Consider the following 22,254-nt stretch of genomic DNA (forward strand, 5'->3'; position numbering starts at 1 on the left):
GGAGGGGCCAGGCCGGCCTCCGGCGGCGCACGGGGCCAGGCCCGCCTCCTGGCGGCGCGGGGCATCCCGGCAGCGCGCAGGGGCCAGGCCGGCCTCCCGGCGGCACGCCGGCCTCCGGTGGGCGCGCGGGGTAGTCCGGCCTCCGGCGGCGTGTGGGGGCCATGCCGGGCACTGGCGGCGCGGGGGCTCGTCTCTCCTCGCGGTTGTGATTGTGAGATGTATTTTTGTGATTGTGAGATGTATTTTTTTGAAAATTGTGACTGTGAGATGTATTCTTCTAAAATTTTCTTCTGAAATTTGTGATTGTGAGATGTATTTTTCTAAAATTTGTGATTGTAATATATGTGATTGTGATGTGATTTTTTGATTGTGATGATCGGTGTTGTGGGAAAGGGAAAAAAAGAAAAAGAAAATAAAAAAAGAGGCGGGAACGGAAAATCTACTTTTGGACACAAAGGATTTGGTACTAAGCAACCCTTTAGTACCGGACAGCTTGACCGGTACTAAATGTCGTGTCGTTTAGTACCGGCCAAGCAGTACCGGTCAGCTACCCGGTATTAATGGGGGGTTCGGCCCGGTACAAATGGTTATATTTCTAGCAGTGACTGAATCAAATAGTGAGATGTCAGATAGGAGTGGGGATGATCTGATACGATTTCCTCATATATGTTTGCCCTAAAATGAACATGGCATTAGTATTTGTCCGTTGTCACAACAAAAATATATATTACGAGAAAAAAATAACGATACAGTATAGGATGTAGTATTTCACAAGAAAGTATGTCTGTTTTTTTTAAGTGCTTATTCATTGATTCACTTAGCTTGGCAGGGCATTGCCCCGGAAATGATCCTCAAGCTCTGGCATCCATTGCCTTCAGTCGTGGAAAGGATACCAAAATGAACCAAACATCATGAATTTACGACTGGATGGAGTATTTGGTATGAGAACATAAAATTTCATTTTTAATTTCTTAAAAATGAAAAAAAGCCCAATTCCTTTGAGTTTTTTCTACTGGATATATGTACTGTTTTTCTTCCATAAGATTGGCCTTCATCGCTCTGTAACCGAACAGCAATCAAACTGTTCCTGTTGCTATATGTTTGAACTGAAGTAGCACTTCGAGAACTAGATAGTAATTACGGGCTGCTAAAGCTGACATATGATGTTGCTTTATATGTAAGTTACATATGTAGCTGTATCTATAACTTTATGAAACTCATGAACTGAGTGTGTTATTTGGTGAATTATTATTGTGCCTTTTATTTCTCGCAACTTAGACTACCATCTATAGATTTTTTTTGTCGTTTAGGCTTAGGCCACATGAAAATTTCCATCAACTTTTGGGCCATTGCTATGATGCATCGGATCCGGTCCACCAGCCGTGCCCAAGGCCCAACTGGGCTGGCCCTGGCGGCCCGACCTCCTCGAGCCCTCTCCCTCCACTGCAGTGGGCCCATCTCAGCAGCGCCGCCAACCTCTCCTCTCGCCTTCGCTGCGCCGCCGTCTCCCAGCAGCACCGCAAGGCGGCGGCGCTTACCCGTGCGGCACGCCGCCGCTGCCGTAGCACGAGAAGCACAGACGCCGGCACCGGCTTTGTTTTCACCGTGCAGGCGCGAGGCAAAAAGCTCCCCCGCATGCCTTTTGTCTGAAAAGCCTCCGTATGCGGCATCCCCTCGTCGCCACATCTCTCGGCGAAGCATCTCCTTCTAGTCCTAGAGCTAGAGCACCCCAGAGCCCTAGCGAAAGCCTCGGGCTCCAGATCCCCGCCGTGCCCATGTCGGCCAGGAGACAGGCGTGGCAGTTCGCGGCCGCGCTGGTCTTCTTCCACGGCTCGGAGTACGTCCTCGCCGCCGCTTTCCACGGCCGTCGGAACGTCACCGCCACCTGTGAGTGCGCCATAACTCCATCTCTCTTGCGATTCGAGCGTGATTTGGACTGTGCTCGTGAAATTTACTAGAATTGAAAGTGGATTGAGTGAATCCTAAAATGCTACTCAGTTTCATTACTAGATTGCGTCCAGTAATCCACTGCGTCGAAGCAAATTCTGCGTGAGTAAAGATGCTCAGATTGAACTGTACTCGTGAAATTTACTAGAATTTTGAAGTGTCAGTGAGCGACTCCTGAGTTGCAACTCAATTTTGTTACTAGATTCAAGCTATCCACTGAGTAGTTGAAGCAAATCCCTGTGCCAGTATGTCTTGCAATTTCACGCTTGGCTTTGAACTGACACTTTTGCTGTATGTATATTCTATAAAACTGCTTTTGCTGTCCAGTCTATACAACTTTAGAAATTATCTGTTTAAGTAGACAAATAAAAAGAACCCCAAGTTTTATACCCAAATTAATTCAGAAAACAAGGAACGTTCGCAGCTGGCCGGTACTTTTGAGTTAAAGCACCAAAAATGTAAAATATGATCTAAATGCATCAATTGAGTAGGTTTTGACAAATGAAACATCAGTTAGCTAATGAATTATCATGAATCTTAAATGTGTTTAATTGTATGAATTGAGTTGTTAATGTTAACTGGGCTTCTGCAGCTAGCTTTCTTCCAGCTCATCATGTAGTAGTATGAGATCACACCCTGGTTTCCTGCCAAAACAGGGAGTATGAAGATTATGCTCTTGCTTTAAACTGTCCATTCTTTAAATTCTGGTTCCTTTGGCGATGATGAATACAGGAAGAGTTCTCAAAGGTCCTTTGTGGACAAAGTGATTTTCTAAAACCTTAGAATGAATTGATATAATTTAAATTATTCAAATAACACAGACAAATCCTCTCATGCCTATGTTGATACTGGTAATTGTTAATTTTTGTCCTTAATTCTTACAATTCAGATAGGACTTGGCATTGTCCTAACTTTATTTTTGGCAGTGTTGTTAGTAATAAAGTTGCTTCTCATGCAGCACTTCTTATTAGCAAGCAGTATGTATTGGCAATGAGTTTTGCGATGCTGGAACACCTGACAGAAATACTGATCTTCCCGGAAGTAAAAGAGTACTGGTTTGTCAGTAATATTGGCCTTCTAATGGTGCTTATCGGTGAAATTATCCGTAAACTTGCTGTTGTGACAGCTGGGCGAGCCTTCACTCATGTTATCAGAATTTATCATGAAGATCAGCATCAGTTGATTACCCATGGGGTATATAGGTAAAAGATTTGTACTTTTTGCAGGAGTTCCAACCCTATTGAGTTACTACTCTACATTTGCATTACCACTATTCAACAGCTGAACAGTTTCAATTGCTAAACATTCTGCTTAATTGTACAGGTTTATGCGCCATCCTGGATATTCTGGTTTTCTTATATGGGCAGTAGGAACCCAGGTTATGCTGTGTAATCCAGTATCAACAGTTGCATTCACATATGTCTTGTGGCGATTCTTTTCAAAACGGATACCGTATCCTGCTGAAAGAACATCTTATATTCCCTCTTTGATGTCATTCTAGGCTTTCTATCTCGATTATTGACCTTTTCAAAGCATACCTCTTTAAGTATTTCATCACCCGCTGAATATGAACATCTTCGTGAAATGAGTAGAAGTATTTTTCCTTTTCTTGCGATTCCTTCACTCAGAGCAGGTATGAAGAGTTTTTCTTGAGGCAGTTCTTTGGCTCTGAATATGAAGAATACGCACAGAGAGTGCACTCTGGATTACCATTTATTAAGTGAAATTATCACACCTGCAAAGTATGTCTGCGAATCCTCGATGTTTAAGTTTTCATTTGATACCATGCTATTCATATTTACGATTTAAATTACTGCTGTATCAAATTTTCTTTAAGTATCAAACCTTGAGGTAGGGCATATAACAATGGTGGATTCATGCTTTTTTATAGCAAGAAAGAAGAGTTGAGCAATAAAATATCTCATAGCTCACTTTTTTTAAAAAACAACACGAGCAATTTTTTGTCATTTGAACATTTGTTTCCTTACCCAGAATCATAGCTGTGTTTGTGCACCATAACTTTTCATAACTATTTTTTCATAATTAAAGTGTTTTTGGCTCTGTTTTAGAAAGCATATGTGGTTCATGACCAAACCTCCTAGACCTGTGGACTGGCTTTTCACACTTTCAGTATCTTGCCTCCTTAGCAGAACTGGCTCATAATTTTTGCTGCATTTATGGTTATTACTTTTGTGAAGAAAATAAATATTTTAGGATCTAAAGTTAGATTTTAGATCTAATAATTTTGAAATGGGTGTGACGTGATCAGCACTTTAGTAAACATGTATGTATTACGGTCTGTGTGTGGCGATCACTAGCAAAATAGAATCTTCTTGTTCTTCTTTGAATCGATGCAAATCTGGAAGCATGATATTGATATGTATGCTTGATTTTTGTTATAGGTATGCGCCTCTTGCTGTTGTCACCATTGACGTGTCAAAGTAAAGCACCCAACAATATGAAGAAAAGAGATAACAAAGAAAGGAGCCATCTGATGGACCGCATACAATACAAGACACATCAGAAATCTATAGTAGTCAGTAGTCAAACAGATGAGAGTCATCAGCTCATAGATCCTGTGCAGATGTGACCTGTAGCTCAAGCTTTATTCACCTTCATTGTGATGTTCACCCACAGCTATAACTTGTGGAAACGTTCCCTTCATTGGATTTGAGCTGAACAGTGCAAGATAATGTTTACAATTTGTTGAGGTTCCCAGTGGTCTAAACACAACTTATCTTGTGTGTGAAGCATATACTTCGAATCTGCTACTTACCTTTGGACGGACATGTTGAAGAAACTTCCATAGAATCTGAGAATGTTGCAGTGTTTTCCCTGTGGTACACAACTAAGGCTAGCAATGTTTAATCAGTCAATGTAAAGCCTTGGAATGTGAACAATCTGGAAAAAGTGCTTTATTGAGCAAATTCGTGTGAGTTGCCTGACTGATGGTCTGTTGGAGGAACCCTATTCTTTGAAGATGGTTGCAGGGAGTCAACAGCAGGAGTCTGGCAAGGCTTGGGTTTGGTCGGAAAGCACTCGTGCAACGTGCATCGATCTTACCAACTGAAGTCTGCAGCCATAATGTTTGTGCTGGCCTAAGTTTGTGTTAAGATAACTAAAGTTTGAATGGATTTGTTCAAGTAATGCTTTTAGCCTTGAAGGGACTTTAATCGCGTGATGTCGCCTAGAGGGGGGGTTGTGAATAGGCGTTTAAAACTAATTCTGCAGATTAAAATACTTAACACAGTTGTGAGTCACCTACCGGTCAGACCGGTCCAACACTTAAACATGACAACAAAGCTCAGAATTATTTCATATAAATTTGATTGGGCTCAGTTTCTCATTTTCTGAGCTTTGTTGCATTGCTCTGGATTCGACCGGTCAGACCGGTCTGTCCAGAGACAGTTTCCCGAAGACCCTTTGTCGGAACTATCTTTAAACCTCTGATGGACCTCGGAAGTTCCGACTATATATCGGAAGTTCCGACCTGTACTGCTCCTGATTGCCTTCAGTACATGACCCCATGAGATGCTTCTTGAAGCATATATTAATAAGAATATGTATTACACTTCTTCTTTCTTCTTTTATCTGCCTGCTGCAGTTTGCTAGTTCAGACCGGTCAGACCGGTCTGGTGGACCGGTCAGACCGGTCACACCAGTCAAGCTGCAGAATGCTTCAATTCTTCCATGTCTTGCCTTAATTAATGATTCTTATACCTGCAGTAAAACAAGACATTGCTCTACACAAGAGCCATTAAACGTATCTCACGGCAAATGGGAAGTAACTCAAAATATCATGCCTTAGTTACTATTAGAGTGTCACAAGTGACACACTTGCTCTCATCTAGAGCCAAGTGACTAAGACACATAGAATTGAAATGGAGTTATCGAGATGACATTGGATGAAGATATGCAATAATTTCATAGACTTGGTCATTAATTTGAAAATGCAATGTCCGTATATGCACCAAGCTCTCCAATCCATCTTCATGTACCTGAAAGCTTTTCAAGCATTCTTTGGTGTCCAACTCTTGTTGGACCCTACCACATTCGTCACAATTGACTTGGGAACCCAAATAGCTCTTATGCTAGCATTAGGTGATTGAATCACTTTAGTAGCATAAGTACTCATTTTGTCCCTCCCAAGTCTAGCAAAGTCATATTGAACAAGTTTTGAGTTAAGTACTTTACCATTTGGACAATTCTTATTCATATGACCTTTTGCCCGACATGTATAGCAAATTCGATATTTGAGCTTGACAAAGGTGCTCTTGACTTGCCTTTTCGGCTTCTGAACATCAATATCCCTTTTTGGTGCAAGGGTGCTTCTTGTGGGCTTCTTGAGAGGTCCTGCAGTTGCACTGGCCTGGACCAGTCTGATCGGTCGGGTATGACCGGTCTGACCGGTCTGGTCAGACCTGAACTGCTGTGGACAGCAGTGAACCATATGCCCCAATTTCTTGCACATCCTATTTTCTGGAAGCTTCTTTTGATTTTTTGAGAGTTGAGCTTCCTTATCTGACTTGATTTGACAATATCTTGCATAGTGCCCCTTCTCTAGACACTTGAAGCACTTGATGTGTTCTAGAGTTTTCTTTCTAGAAATCTTGTGCTTGATGCTCTTTTGACCTTGTTGATGAGCTGAGCTAGTGAAGTTTGAACCCATCTTAAGCTTCTTCACCACGGGGGCGCGGTTATCTTGAGATGGTCTCACTTGCCCCTTGTCCTTCAACTTGGTTACTTCTTCTTTGAGTCTTTTTACTTCACACATAAGATCTTCATTTTCTTATGCTATGAAGTCATCACAAGATTCTACAAACACTTGCTCAATACTAGATTGGCTTGCTTGAGAACAACATGGTTTAGTGCAAGTCAAATCAATTTGAACATGTGAGCATGTGCAAGTGTGTGTGAGAGGTTCATAAGATTTTACCGTGTTAATCACAACCTCATGAGCCATTTCAATCATCACATGTGATTCCACAAGCTTTTCATAGGAGTTTTCAAGTTCCATATGAGTTCTTTGTAGGGTCACATGCTCTCTAGAGAGCTTCTCCAATTTAGCCTTAAGCACTTGATTCTCCTTCTGCAAAGAGTCTATACAATATGAGGAATTTGCAGAGGAAGTTTCTGATTTGCTTACCAAGAAGTCATAGTTGAGCTTGAGGCATTCAAGCTCCTTTCTAATAGCTTTTATTTGCTCAACTTCTTGGACATGTTCTTTGTTGCCATTGGCCATCAAGCATTGGTGATCAACATCACTTGATGATGCTGGCTCAACTGAAACTTGTCTTGATTGCCTACAGGAGCATTTCTTGCTTTCTTTGCGCTGCCCCCTGGTAGGACCGGTCTGACCGGTCTTGCCGACCGGTCTGACCGGTTCCAACAGGGAACCAGCAGACATTGCAGGTCTTGCTCCTTGATCTTCATGAGGAGTCACTAGAGGATAAGTATTTGCTATTGCAGTAGTACACTCCTCTAGTGACTTCTCTTCTTTTTTTTCTTGATCTTCATCATCGCTATCATCTTCATATATCTTTTCTAAAAACTTCCAAAGACGATAAGCATTACTACATGTCTTTTAAAATAATCTCTCCTCTTGTATAGAATCTGAAAGTTCTCTGTCCATATACTCAAACAAGAGGTTAGTGACACGATGGTTGCAAGACAAACATTCCTTTTCCTCGGTTGATAATTTGGACAAATCATCAACATCCTTGAAAAGGACACTTGTCTTGACGACACACTAGTTTATTTGAACCGACCGGTCTGGGGGACCGGTCTGACCGGTCTAACTCTGACAGAGCAATGGCTAGTTTTTGATAGAGGGGTATTTATACTCCACAACCACACCCATTCAGGGGTGCTGATGCCATTGTGATTCTGAGCCATGAGAGCACTTGAGAAGTCCTCCCCAACCTCTCTTTGTGAGATTTGAGTGAATCAAGACTAGATCCTTAAGTTGGGTTGAGTGAAACCTTTGCTAAGAAAGCATTTGAGAAGTGTGAGCATAATCCCTAACTGGAGCACTTGCGGTTGCGTCGGCCAACTTATTGAAGCATTTGTTACTCTTAGAGGTGAAGCCTCCTAGACGGCTAGGCGTCGCCGGCTAGCTCCCAAGCTTGTGGTGAGCAGCGGCAAGTTTGTTGCAGCAGCGATTGTGTGCCACGAGGGCACATGGTCATATAGTGAAAAGGAGGAGATAGCTTGACCTTGTGGTCACCATAAGCTTCCTCAACGGAGACTAGGATTCACACGTGGTGAACGTGGTGAATCCGAACTTCGGTGAAACAAATCTCTGTGTCTCCGTTGCATCATCCTCATTTGGTTTTGCCTCGCACTTGTGCTCTAGCCTTTTTTGTGCTTCCACTTCGATCTACTCGGTTGTGTTGTTTCTGTGTGTGCAGGGTTGTGGAATAGATTCATTGACACCTACAGAAGCACTACAACCAGTTGTATTTGTGCTAGAGCTCGTAAAGGGGGAAATAACTTTGTTTGTGTGCAGGTTCTGCATTGGACCGGTCTAACCGGTCTCCCCATCATAAGTTGAACAAGCCTTTAATAGATATTAGAGTCTTTATATCAACCATGATTATCTTGCTCTCAATTTTCTTTTACAACTTTGCTTGCCACTTTGAGTCCCACATAAATTAACAAGCTTCAGCACTTTAGAGCTTTCATATCAAACATAAATACCTTGCTCTTCTATTTTTCTTTCTCATTCTAGCTAGTCACATATAATGATTGTCAATGGGACAAACACATTTGCTTGCAATACATGAGCTATCTCAATCTATATCAATCCACAAATTAAATACCTGCTCATAATCTTATGCAAACAAGTTAGTCCTTTAATCGTATTGTCAATCAATACACCAAAACCCACTAGGGGCCTAGATGCTCTTTCAAGCCTGTACCTCCAACTAGATTATTTGATACAAATCCACTAAAAAATATCTGATAAAAATATCCGTGAAAAGCATGCCATTCCTGGCCCCTGGGCCTGATTATAAATAGCTCCCCAACCTTTCCTCTCTTCACCACTCCACTCCTAGTTACAAATAGCTCCCTAACCTTTCCTCTCTTCACCACTCCACTCCTCGAGTAAGCGCCTGCCCTTTGTGTGTGAATTCGAGGAAAGACCAAATATTGAAGGAGCTGCATCTATTACGTGTCCCGATAGGAAATATGCAGAGCTACCACATCTTCCTAGCAATAATTTTTACAAAACCCAATGGACGACTCCATTCGAGTTGTATAAATACATAGTATTATGAAGTAGACTTGTTGAGTGGAACACCTGGGAACATCTTGTTTGGTCTTTCCTCGAATGGAGTTCCATGCCATCCGTTTTTTTCCCCATTGAAGTAAAAATGTACGCAATAGTTTAATCTTATCCGTTAGAAAAAGACTTGCTGAGTGGAACATCTTGAAACATCATTTTGAGTCTTTCCTCGAATGGAGTTCCATGTCATCTGATCTTTTAATCCTGCCTATATAATAAATTAATCTTAGTAAGTCTACTTTACTTTAATGTAAGCAGAAAGGAAGAGAAAGAAAGAATGAAACTAAGTTATAAAGACTAAGGGAGATGACACTAAGATCACAAACCTTTCACAGAATTGGGTGTATCTTCAACTTTGAGTATCGTCCATCCTGAATGGGGCATAACAAAGTAAAGATACACCCCAAAGTCACAACTAAAATAAAATTTGCATATAAGACGAATAAGATGCAAAACAAAACTATGGAGAGATAAGATAAACATGATAGATAGAAGTGTATCCCGGCCTCAAAGTTGTGACTAAAAACATCTACTCATTAAATATACCAAAAACCAGATGATACAATTTTTTTAGGCCAACACATTATTACCAAAACAAACATAAAAACCTTACTTAATTAGCATCTTTACCACCCTTTGCTGGAGGACAGCTTAGAGATCAATATTACAATTCCACCAAAGTAAGCTAAATATGCAACACATGTTGGCTACTAGCTGAAATAAATAGGCCCAACACAATTTAAAAGGATACCAGTTGAGTAAAACACTAACAAACAATGTTATTAGAGAGTTATATGATATTTAGTTATTCACAATTATACAATAGTCAGATAGTGCTAGTGCCCAATTAAAATACATCCAGATGAGCAAACAAAATTAATACCTTGTGGAGCATAGCAAAAACACAGGAGCGTTGTGGACCAGCACCAGCCAATATTGTGCACGTTACAGCAGCACTAAGAACTTGCTCTTGAGCATTTTCATCAATTTCTCTGACATCACATGCAAATTAGACCTCATTAGAATTGCAACTTTTGGCGGGATTTGAAGAAAAAGGAAACAATATCATCATCTCATATTGCTTAATAAATTGCGCACGACCAATACACAAAACATAAAAATGTTGCTAAACAAAAATGAAATAAGACATAACACAGAAGGGCAAAGTAATAGAATTCTATTCTTTGAAGACGGTTGCAGGAATTCAACATGAGACTGGCAAGGCTTGGGTTTGGTCCGAAAGCACTGCAACATGCATCGATCTTACCAGTCCAGTGCCTACAGCACACTGAAGTTTACATCCATAATGTTTATGCCGGCCTAAGTTTGTGTTAAGATAACAAAAGTTCGAATGTATTTGTTCAAGTAATGCTTTTAGTCTGTACCTCCAACTAAATCATTTGATACAAATCCACTAAAAAGAGATAAAAAAAATATCCGTGAAAAGCATGGAATTCCTCCTGGACCCAGTTATAAATAGCTACCCGACCTTTCCTCTCTTCACCACTCCACTCCCCGAGTCGGCGTGACGCGACGTGACGCGACGCTCCTGCAGACACTCGCCGCAGTCCTAACTCGTCGCTGCGTGAACCGGCGAGTACATGGCCGCCGCGTCCTCATCGCCATCGTCTCCGCCAACACTGCACCTGTCGTCCGTGGAGCGCGCAGGCCCGTCCATGGCCCCGGGCGAGCTGGGCGACGGCACAGGGCCCTCCAAACAGAGGGGCCCCAAAGTAGTTACTGTTATTATTATTGCATTATTGCATATAGAATTTTGTTAACCATTCTTGTTACTGTTGCATCTTCGGAAAGGTGTTTTTTCTAAACTCAAGTTATTGAAATCCTATTTGCGTTCTACTATGACACAAGAAAGACTCAATGGGTTGGTGACAATAGCAACTGAAAATGATATCCCGGAGGAGATCAACTACGTAGATATAATTGAAGATTTCATTTCTAAGAATACGAGAAGAGTGCTGCTCTTTAGTAGAACATGAGGTTAGTTGTATTTTTGTAGTTTTACCATTCTCTTTTGATATATTTCAAAATAGTGTTTGAAATAATACGTACTAAAGTTACATATTTGTATGAAAAATATTAGTTATATTTAATATATTATTCTTATATATTTAGGGCCTCACTTTACATTTCGTCCTGGGGTCTCCAATTCCTGGAGACGGCCTCGATCATGGAGGCTTTGGTGCGATCTACGTAGGGAGCATGGGACTTGCCGAGGGGTTTGAGCGTTTGGGTTTGCTGATTTGGCGCATACGGTCTGGCGCATTGCACGATTGAATTCACCGGCCCGGTTAATTTGGGGGCGTGCTAGCGTCTGGCGTTTCAACGTTTTAGCCTTTGCTGGAAGTAGCGAGCGCCGCTTCGTTGGCTGTTTGTTGTTTTATTGTTTGTTTTAATCAGATGAATTAGCAGTGCCGTCATTGGATCGTTTAAGTGTTTTTATGGTTAATTTTTGCAATCTACTCCACCGAGAAAAAAAAAGGATGTTAGATGAAGCTTTGGTCATGCGTCGCTATAAAATTTACAAACTTTTTCACAGTAGGCTGCCAGCATAATCAGATCACGCTTTACCAGCAAAAAAAAAACAGATCAGGCTTTAGCTCCAGTAGGCTGTAGCTAATCAATTATGTTGTCTTTTGCAAGGTCCACCCATATGGAGGTCATGTAACCTCTTGGAAGAGTGACCATGGAGATGAGTTACTTTTTGTCAGCAGCAAGGTGCCGAAGCATTCAAGATGTATGGCAAAACTCATTTTATTTTCAGAAATCCGTGCTACAAAAATTGACTGCTTGAATTTTATTTTAAAAATTAAATGAACCATATATGTGCCGTTTGGAACACAATGAAATCTTGAGAAACATGGATTTGCAAGGAACCGTTTATGGGTTATTGATGATAATCCTCCACCTTTGCCAGTAAACACTGCTATAAAAACTTTTGCTGATCTCATTTTGAAGCCTTCTGAAGAAGATCTCAAGATTTGGCCTCACAGGTTCGTGTTAGACCATCCCGAGCTTATGTTCATGCCTTCTTTCTTTTATGTAGTACATGTCTGATTCTGCTCCTCATCTATCTTTGAATAAATTATGACTTGCAGCTTTGAATTTTGATTAAGAGTTGCTCTTGCATCTGGAGGAAATTTGATTCTCATTTCTCGAATCAGAAATACCAATATTGATGGAAGAACTTTCTCATTTCAATTTGCATATCATACATACTTGTCTGTATCAGACATAAGGTATGCACCCTTTTTTAACCAATCTGTTCCCCCTTTTCTCAGGTTTCCATTCTTGTTAAGTGAAACTTCTCCAAGAATCTGGAACCGGAACTGTGGACCTTTCTTGCATGACTTTCCAGTGATGTGTTCAATTTACTTGTATTATGCTTGTGTCATTGGTATTGAACCGAACTTGATAATGCAAAACCTTTCTAGAAGCTGTTGGGCTGCTGGCGAACCTTTATACTATACTTTTAGGGTCTGTTTGGTTGGATACCAAAATGTGGGCGGGTATGCCAATCTTTTTACCAAAACCTTGGCAAGTTTAGAATAGGACTTGGTTAGGTGGACTACCGTTTTGGCATTCAGCCAAATGAGTGTTAAAATTTATAGGCTTGCCCACATTTTGGAAGCGAACCAATCAGACCCTTAGTGTAGGCACACATCAATGTTTTAGACCACAGGAGACAGGTCATGTACTTTAGTTGTATTGGTAAGGAGGGAACTGAAAGTTGGAGAAAATAGGCATTAACAGACATTTAGTATAATGTACCTTATGTCAATTCAAACTGTTGAGAATTCAATGGTTTTCGCTTGCTTACTCAAGCCACAAATATTCTCAGTGAAATACGCGTTGAAGGGCTGGAGACATTTGTAGCAGAACCGTCCAAATTAACCGGCTTAAGTGCGCTAACTATCATCTTAATAAATAATCAAGTTACCACGCACTTAAAACGGTGTAATCCGACAGTCTATTGGGTAATTCCCGATTAAACTACTGTACTCCAGGATCACAATTTGCACCAGAAGTCTCACATGAAGACGAGCACAGGTGATACAAGCATACAGAGATTCTCAAATTAATTTACAATATTGGTTTTACATAAAGGTTTTGAATACAAACTACAGAGTTCTAACGCAGTGGAAATTAAAACAGAGTTCGAATACAATACGGTAACTACGAACGATGATACAATGTGAGCTCCACATCTTGCCCACCGATGTGATGCCAACCTGCCCGAGCTTCACGGGGAAGACCGGACCCACTCAACTGTCCACCCAAGAGGAAGCGGTTGTCCAATCCAGGACGCATAGACCTCGTCGAAGTCAGCGGGAACACAACCTGCTCAGATGGATTACAACAACAACCCTGAGTATACTAATACTCAGCAAGACTTACTTGACTATGATATATACTTAGCCGACTCCTAGACATGCAGGCTTTTGGCTCTGGGGTTTGTTTTGCTGAAAAGCTGCTAGTAGTGAATCCTTACTTTTCATATTTTAGCTCAAGTTTAGTATTGGAGTACCAACTAGGTTTTCTGAAACATCTAGAGCACACAGGGTAGATCAGATTAATCCTCTAGTAAAATACAATCAAACGTCTTCATTCCATTCTCATTTCCATCATTTACTACGATGTGACAGAAAGATCAAGGTTCTCTTAACCGAGAGAGATGGCGAATCGATCCAATTTAACCTTGCAAGGTAGACCTAACTCACATGACACATGCAAGCCCCGTCGGGCCACACACGTCAGCTGTTCCCAGTGTTACTACGACCTCTGAACCTCGCCTGCTAAAACCCAGGTGAAGGGCCCCTCACGGCGAACTCCCGGAGAACCCAGAGGCGACAACAATCCAACACCCGCCATCATCCCACGCCCAGCGTAGCAGATTGAGATTCAAAATATCGTTGTAACTCGGTACACAGTTTACTTGTTTCGACTACCTCCTACTTCCGGCATGTGGTTCGTACTGTTCAAACTTGATCAATGTGCCAACAACGGTACGGTCCTCAACCGACACAGGTGGAGATTTACTTTCCAATCATTTCATATCCATAATCAAACTCATTCCCGCCCGATCTCCATTTCTCTTTTCCTCTTTGGTTCATTCTCAAGTAACTTTGCCAAAAGAAACAAGGACCTATAACTCGCGAGTGACAGGAATCACTCGACTTCTACCGAATCCTAATTAAGCATTGCAGTACTAACGACATGCACACTAGTAGAGACTCATAGGTACCTATGGGAAAAAACATGCATACTAGGGTTTTATACAACTCCTATAAATATAAATGCACAATACTTAGATAAACATTGAATACTAAAAGTAAGGGTTATGATCCAGGGCTTGCCTTGCAGGTCAGCGGGGTTAGCGACTTCTTCTTGAGCTTGCTCAATTGTTTCCTCCTGCTGCTCTCCTGCTTGTGGCTCCTGGACCGGCTCAGCAACCAGCTCGTAGACTACTTCGTTCGCGGCGTCTACACGTATGAAAAGATGTCATGCAAGAGTTACAACGATGATACAAAGCACTCAGGATGCAATGTGAGGCAATTAAAAGAAAGACACGACTGGGTAACATCTAATGAGTAAATAAGCAACCCAATACAATTTATTTCAGTAGCAAGCAACTTCAGCAAAACAAAGAAAATTAACCCACATTCTGATCATGACACAACTAACAGGATTACAACTGAACAACAATTTACTGGAAAGCACATATGCAGAAAAAGATTTTCTAGCAACAAAATAAAAAGGAAAACTATAGCTAGGAACTAAACAAAAGCAAAAACTTAACTTGCATAAATGATATAGCCATAAAAATTTACCAGCAAGGCAATACATTGACCAGGTATGCCACAAAAATTTATCAGCATTTATTGACAACCGAAATTATTTATTTTAGTGGAATATAAACAGAACAACAATGGATCCACAAACATGCACATAGATTCTACACATGAAAATTTTACAGTGAACTAGATATGCAAAGAGTAAGCTACTGCATAAATTTCATAATTTTTGGACAAATATTGATGCAGATACAAAATAAATAAGCTTGAGCACAAAGTAAAATATAACACATGCAAAACTAATATAACACAAGCATGGATATTTTTCCTCTGAAGCTCTGGATCTAAATAAGCTAACAAAATTTAGTTTGCATTTTTAGTATTTTTCTGTGATTTGTTATGCATTTACAAAATCTCAGCCAAAATAAATGATTTTAGAAAAATCCTAAACCCTAAACAGGAGCTGACAGCTGGACCCCATATGTCAGTGGGAGGCCCAGCCCAGCCCCCAGCTTGCCAGCGCCATGGCCCTGGCCATGGCCACGGCCATGGCCACGGCCAAGCACGGCGGCGGCGGCGTTCCCGCCGGCGCAAGGCCGGCCGGCGGTGGGGCGACGCAGGCACGCGGGCGAAGCGGGTAGGGGGCGTGTGACGGAACTGCCAAATTAAAACTCTAAATTAAGCCTAATGGCCGTCATTTGAACATATCGGGCGCATTAGCTTAATGGTTTAATTTGACAGCTCTTTCTCAGCCCACATCCCGATCAAAACAACACCGATAGTCTCACGCGAAGGTGAGCACAGATGGTACAAGCACGACATATATTTCAAATACAACAATATACATAAGACTCTATCTGGAGTTTTACAAACCAAGTTTGAATACATACCTAGTTTATAAACTTTACAATACCGAAATTAAGGTTCAAATAAAAGAAAGGGCCTACAACTACCAAAAGAATATCCTAGGGAGATCCCTAACTAAGCGTCTGGCTCCACAACCTCCCATCCCTCTCCGTCCCGGCGGATGAACTTAACGCAGTAGGGACAGAAGTCTACGTCTGAGTGCCCTAAATAATATTTCAACAAAAGCCCTGAGCAACTAATACTCAGCAAGACTTACCCGACCAGTGGGTATAACTTAGCCCACATACCTAGACAAGCAAGACTTTTGGCTGGTGGTTATTTTGCAGAAAACAGCGACTAAAGTAATTCCTTAATTTCCATATTTTAGCTCCAGATTCTATATAAATTAACTATAGTCCAATATTTACTTAAACCAACTATAGCAAACATAGTGGCGCAAACAATAATAGTTCAATGTGTTCATTCTCATATATATATATATATATCAAAACACTACGATGCGACGCAGTGATCAAGGTGCTCATATCCGAGAGCGACTGACGGCGAATCGATTCGATTTAACCTTGCAAGGTGGACCTAACCAACACGGCACGCAAAAGCCTCGTCGGACCCCACACACCAACCCTTCCCCTCCCCGCCTCGAACTACAGGATCGCTCCACCATCATATGGTCAGCCGAGCTCAACGTGAGACCATCAAAAGTAAATACGTACAACCCATTTCTCCGCGACTACTCGACTACCCCAGGAGGTGAGATGAGATCCTGTACTTTCGAAGTGAGGCAGTACTAGACTTACCGGTTTCGACTACCTCCTACTCCCGGTATGCGGTTAGTACAGTTCAAACATGATCAGCAGGGCCGACAACGGTACGGTCCTTAACCGACACAGACGGAGCTACACTTTTCTCCGCCCGGTCTCAAACTCCATTCTTCCTTCCCTTCCAAGGTTAGTAACTCATATATGGAAACATGAAATAACCTATCTAGTATAGTATTTCTATCGTCCTATACACACTAGTATAACTCAAGAAAGCCTAGGGTTCATGCAACTAGGGTTTCAAACAACTCCTAAACGTAATGCACAAGTAATAAATACATATATAGGTGTCATAATTTAAATTAATAAGATGTACACCGGGGCTTGCCTTCGGGCTGCTGCTCAGAGCTGGGGTCAGACGGGCCTTGGGACGGATTCTCACGCCTCTCCTCCTGGGCTTGCTCCGGCTGCTCCTGCGGTGCCGCAATCACCTCATACACAACATCCTCAACGGCGGATGCTACACGAATGCATATGAAATAATTGAGTGTAGCTCAAATGATGTAACTACTATACTTCAACTGAAATGCCACGCGGACTGTCCGCACCCAAGTGGCGGACTGTCCGCAGTTCCACTCTGCAGACCCACCAGAACCAACTACCTCTCTGGACAAGTTTCAAATCTATACGGCGGACTGTCCGCTCTCAAACAGCGGACCGTCCGCAGTTTAACTCCACGAAACCACCGGAGGCAACGACGCCTCTGGACAAATTTTAAACTCTACGGCAGACCGTCCGGCCCTCCTTGGCGGACCGTCCGCAGTTCACTCTATCAATCCACCAGAGACGACAACGTCTCTGCACAAAATTCTAAACTCTACAGCGGACTGTCCGCTCTCCAATAGCAGACCGTTCGCAGTTCAACCCTGCGAACCCACTAGAGACAACATCGTCTCTGGACAAATCTCGAACTCTACGGCGGACTGTCCGCTCTCCAATAGCGGACCATCCTCAGTTCAATCCTGCGAAACCATCAGAGACACAACATCTCTGGACAACTTTAACCTGACCTACGGATTGTCCGGCCCTCCTAGGCGGACCGTCCGCGATTCCTATCTTTTGACACCGCGCACCGCCACCAGTGAGGCCGTCGCGGCGCCGCGGCGCGCCGTTCCCGGTGACGGTGGCCCGACCGACGGCGAGGCTATCACTACACCATCTACTGGACGAGGTGCACACGGGCAAGGGTGACTCACGCGGAGAAATCGAGCCAAACCTAGTCAGCGATGTGTGGCCCGTGGTGGCAAGAATGACTTCGTCGAGAACGTGTGTGGAAACAATGTGAACGTGGAGGAATGAGGGGTGCATGAGCATTAGCGACTCACTTACAATTGATTTGAGCCCTTGGGCGAAGGAAATGGAGCTCGGACGATGGAGTTCCACGGTGAGGTCGAGTTTGGACCAAACTAAGACCGACGGCCGGGGAATCCGAGATTCCCGGCGAGGTGGGGCTGTGGCTGTGGTTGGAGGAGTTGAGGAGGGAGCTAGGGAGGTGGTCGAGCTTCCGGTGCGGTGGATTTGAAATCCATGGAGGGGAGCTCGCGAAATCGGACGGCGAACGAGAGGGCGCTCAAGCGTCTCCCATGGCGTCGGGAGGGAAAGGGAGAGTGAACCGAGAGAGAGAGAGAGAGAGAGAGAGAGAGAGAGAGAGAGAGAGAGAGAGAGAGAGTGAGGGAGTGGGCGCGGGTGGATGAGGAGGATGTGCTCGCCTTCAATGCGGCGTACGGGGTGGCCGGGGAAGAGCTCGATGGCCGGCACGTGGCGGCGACCGACGATCCTCGGTCACGGAGTAGATGAAATAGAGTGCGTCGCGGACCGTCCGCCGCCTCAAGCAGACTATCCGCGAGGCAGGGTGTTACAGGGCGCCGGTGTGTGTGGCAGCTGTGCGCGAGCTCGCGCAGGGGCAGCCCGCGACGGGCGCCGGCAGCACTGTACGGCGGCCACGGCGGCGCGGTGTTGACGCTCCTTAGCGCCCCAATTTATATACCACAAGCGCACGGATCATGGTAGCTTTTCCCTTAGAGTATTTCCCCAAGGTTTATCAATCCGTGGATCGACAATGAACTACCTAAGGTTTTCCATCTAATCTAACGGATCTATCCTAACATGAAGTATTGATTGCATATAAAGGGTAAACCTTTGATAGATATGAGTGATGTGCAAAGGTTGATCTCATCCATGAACATCGGTAAGGATAAAGCATGACCGAAGGCATGACTAAACCTATCACACGCATTCTAGTTGTAGTTCTAGCTAAACGAGTAAGCACAACATGCATCTCATCCAAAGCCTCTTTAAACCAAAACCTCCAATCCGACCCCTCGGAAACCCCCCTACTCAGGCCACGCCCTGTCACGACACTCCCTTTGGACAAGGGCACCCAGAAGCACGCTAGTGTCGAACCCCCTTGGGTAGATCCGGTATGAACTCCTAGCCACCATAGCTACAAGAACACCCCATGCAATCTATCTCGAAAATAGATCTAGGAATAAGCGCACCCAAGGCAAGAACAAAATCAAAGAGGAGAGACATTATCGCTGAATAGATCGGATGACATGAAGACATTACTCACATAATAGATTCGTTTGGATCGTCACCGCCGCGTATACACCATTGACAACTCCAACTAGCTCATGAACTCCACCATGGCACAACCACGCAGGGAGGCCATGGCGGCTAGGGGTGGCCTAAGCCATCTCCTAGACAACTTCGAAGACTTGTGGCGGCCGTCGTCTCCCTCCGGTCTTAGCCCTAGGTTTTCATCGAGTTCTGGGTGGATGGATGCCCCGAGTTGAATAAGGTGCGAGCTATTTATAAGCCGAGGAAGCCACCGGTCGAAGGGGAGGCCGAACCGCCTCGGAAACGGGCTAGGCCAGCCGGCCCCATGGGCCTAGACCGGCCGGCCTACCCTCTTTCGGGCCCGCCTCGGTCTCATCTTTCGCGTGTAGACTCCTCGCATCTTCTAGAGTTTATGTCCTTCATGATTGCACCCCTTTGGACGTCGTTATCTTGGAGATATCTTCGAGGAAAGGATGGGATAGGGAATCCTTCCTTAAATCTTCATTTGCTTTGCTTAATCCCGAAGTATCTTGATCTCATCTTCGTGGGCTTGGTCCTTTGGGCTCTCTTGGAGGATGGATGTGCATGGATGGGCTTCGAATCAACATGGGCTTTAGTCCTTTCTTTGGGTTTTGGCCTTCGTCTTTCTCTGTGTTGGCGCTCGATCACGGGCCTCGTCATTTCATGCTCTAAAATAGGCCAAAAATCTGCAAAAACAAAGTTCCTCCAAAATATATGTGCAAACGTGAAAATGACCAGTAATTAGGCCGGGGTTAGGACGGTTAGTGATTTTGATATTAAATTCATGCCATTATCAAGGATAAACAAGGGATAAAATGGGTACTTAAGGAGCGCCAACACGCGGCTGCGCCCCGGCGGCGGCGGAACCAAAGGGGAAAGAAGCCGGGGAGGAAGGGGAGAGCGCGGGAAAGCTCACCGCGGGCTCGATTCGGGCGGAGAAGGTCCGAAAGGTGGAGATCGACTGAAGGGGGTGGAGCTCCGGTGGCCAACAATGGCGGCCGGCCGGCGCAAGGGCCGATTCGGTCGAGAAACGACTCAAACGGGCTCGCGGAGGGGCATAGGAGGTGAAGGGTTAGGTGGGGCGACTTGTGGCACGAGGAATCGAGGCGGGCGGCGGGGATGGCGGGCGCGGATGCCGGCGGCGGCCCTGCACGGCTCGGCTCCGCTCGGCGCTCACAGCCCGAGCTCGAGGAGGCGAAAGGGGAGGGGGAGCAATGATTGGCGCTGGGAAGGATAAGAATGCATCCGCACGGCGTGCGAGGATCGCCGACGGCCGACGCGTGGAGGTCGCCGGCGCTGTGCGGGTTGTCGGCATGGGCAAGGTACGGCGAGCACAGGTAGCACAGTAGCGAGTTCAAACAGAATTTTGCTCAACTTTGACCGTCCAAAACTCAAATTTCCATATTGAAACTTAAAATTTGGCCAAAATAAAAGTTGTAGAGGAAGAGAAGATCTACAACTTTGGTTTTGGGCAAAACTTGATTTGAGGGAGAAAAACATTGTCAAACTCAGCTAAATTGATGTACACTATGCATGCTTAATTAACCCTAATGACAAGCTTAAGCCCATAATTAGTGAATTAAGCACAAATTAACACTGAGGTGTTACAACATTGGACTACCTTGACAATCTGAACGAGAAAGAGCGATTCAGCGAGCAAGGGGACGCAATTGTGTTTGAAGCAGAGGTAACCAAACTAGTTCAATGTCACATGTGAAATCAGATTGCGGATTTGTAATCAATTTTTTGTGTGTTGAAGGTTGACAAAATATATCTAGACGCACCACCAAAAATCGCAATAACTGATCATGAGAAGAAAAGAACATATGTGTGGGGGTGGGAGAGAGAAAGGGGTGTGTGGGGGTGATAAAAAAATCTGACGTGTGGGCCTATTGGTGGGTAGTTGATATATGGAATAGGATATAGAGGATGATAGGTGCAGCGAAACTGAGTATAGAGTAGAGAATCCAGATGAACATGATAGGAATATTCTTTTAGGAGATGAATTTAGAGGACAACGAGTGCGGATAGCCTTACGTAAAGATGGGCTTCCAGATACCGGTAAGTGTATTTAGTAGTTGAAAGTGTTCTTATCAGCGTTCATTTAGCTTGTTAATTACAACACAAATATTTTCATTACCCTTTTCCCCTTGCAGTTGTATGGAACCCGTGGGATAAGAAGTCAAAAAACACGTAAGATTTGGGTTTGGGGGATGAAGAATACAAGCACATGCTGTGCGTGGAGCCTGCAGCTGTAGAGAAACCCATTACCCTGAGGCCTGGTGAGGAGTGGAAAGGAAGGACGGAGCTCTCAGCTGTTCCTTCCAGTTACTGCAGTGGGCAGTTAGATCCAGAGAAGGTTCTTCAGGATTGAGAACGTGAGATTACAGCCATAATTACGGATCTCTGCGGAGCATAACATTGATAGGCCCGTGTTTGGATGCAAACTTCAAAATTCCAAAAAAAATTTCCGGCACATGTATGGAGACTTAAATCTAGACGAAATAAAAAACGCATTGCGACTGCTGTCTGTAAATGGCGAGGCGAATCTAATGAACCTAATTAGGCTGTAATTAGATGCTAAATTGCTACAGTAATGCTACAGTAAACGATCTCTAATGATGGATTAATTAGGCTCATTAGATTCGTCACGCGATTTACAGACGAGTTCTGTAATTATTTTTGTGATTAGTCTATGTTTAGTACTTCAAATGTAGAAAGATGCTTTTTCAAAAATTTTACAACGCGCAACCAAACGGGCCCTAGATAGATCTGTTCATTGTACTAGGTACTCAAGCGTGGCTGACATATCGTGCCTAGTGCTATAGGGAGACGGGAGTAGTACAAATGTACAATTGTATTGTATGACTTTTACAGTCACAGTAGCGGAGTCAGACCAGAGAATCAGAGGGGTCATCCGGCCAGCCTTAGTAATTGAGGT

General features: G+C 43.7%; 1 protein-coding gene and 1 pseudogene across 1 annotated transcript; both read left to right on the forward strand.

Annotated features, from left to right (window-relative positions):
- Nucleotides 1-1,454: 1,454 nt before the first annotated feature.
- On the forward strand, nucleotides 1,455-5,087 carry LOC120641677 (probable protein-S-isoprenylcysteine O-methyltransferase). Its single transcript, XM_039917876.1, has 5 exons — nucleotides 1,455-1,887; nucleotides 2,906-3,149; nucleotides 3,271-3,399; nucleotides 3,581-3,689; nucleotides 4,350-5,087. Exons 1-4 carry the CDS (start codon nucleotides 1,662-1,664, stop codon nucleotides 3,669-3,671), a joined length of 690 nt encoding a protein of 229 aa, XP_039773810.1. The 5' UTR covers nucleotides 1,455-1,661; the 3' UTR covers nucleotides 3,672-3,689; nucleotides 4,350-5,087.
- A 5,749-nt stretch (nucleotides 5,088-10,836) lies between these two features.
- Nucleotides 10,837-21,687, forward strand: LOC120640315 (annotated as a pseudogene).
- The last annotated feature ends 567 nt before the right edge of the window (nucleotides 21,688-22,254 follow it).

This window comes from Panicum virgatum, chromosome 7K (assembly GCF_016808335.1).
Source record: "Panicum virgatum strain AP13 chromosome 7K, P.virgatum_v5, whole genome shotgun sequence".
In the NCBI taxonomy this organism is placed as follows: Eukaryota; Viridiplantae; Streptophyta; class Magnoliopsida; order Poales; family Poaceae; genus Panicum; species Panicum virgatum.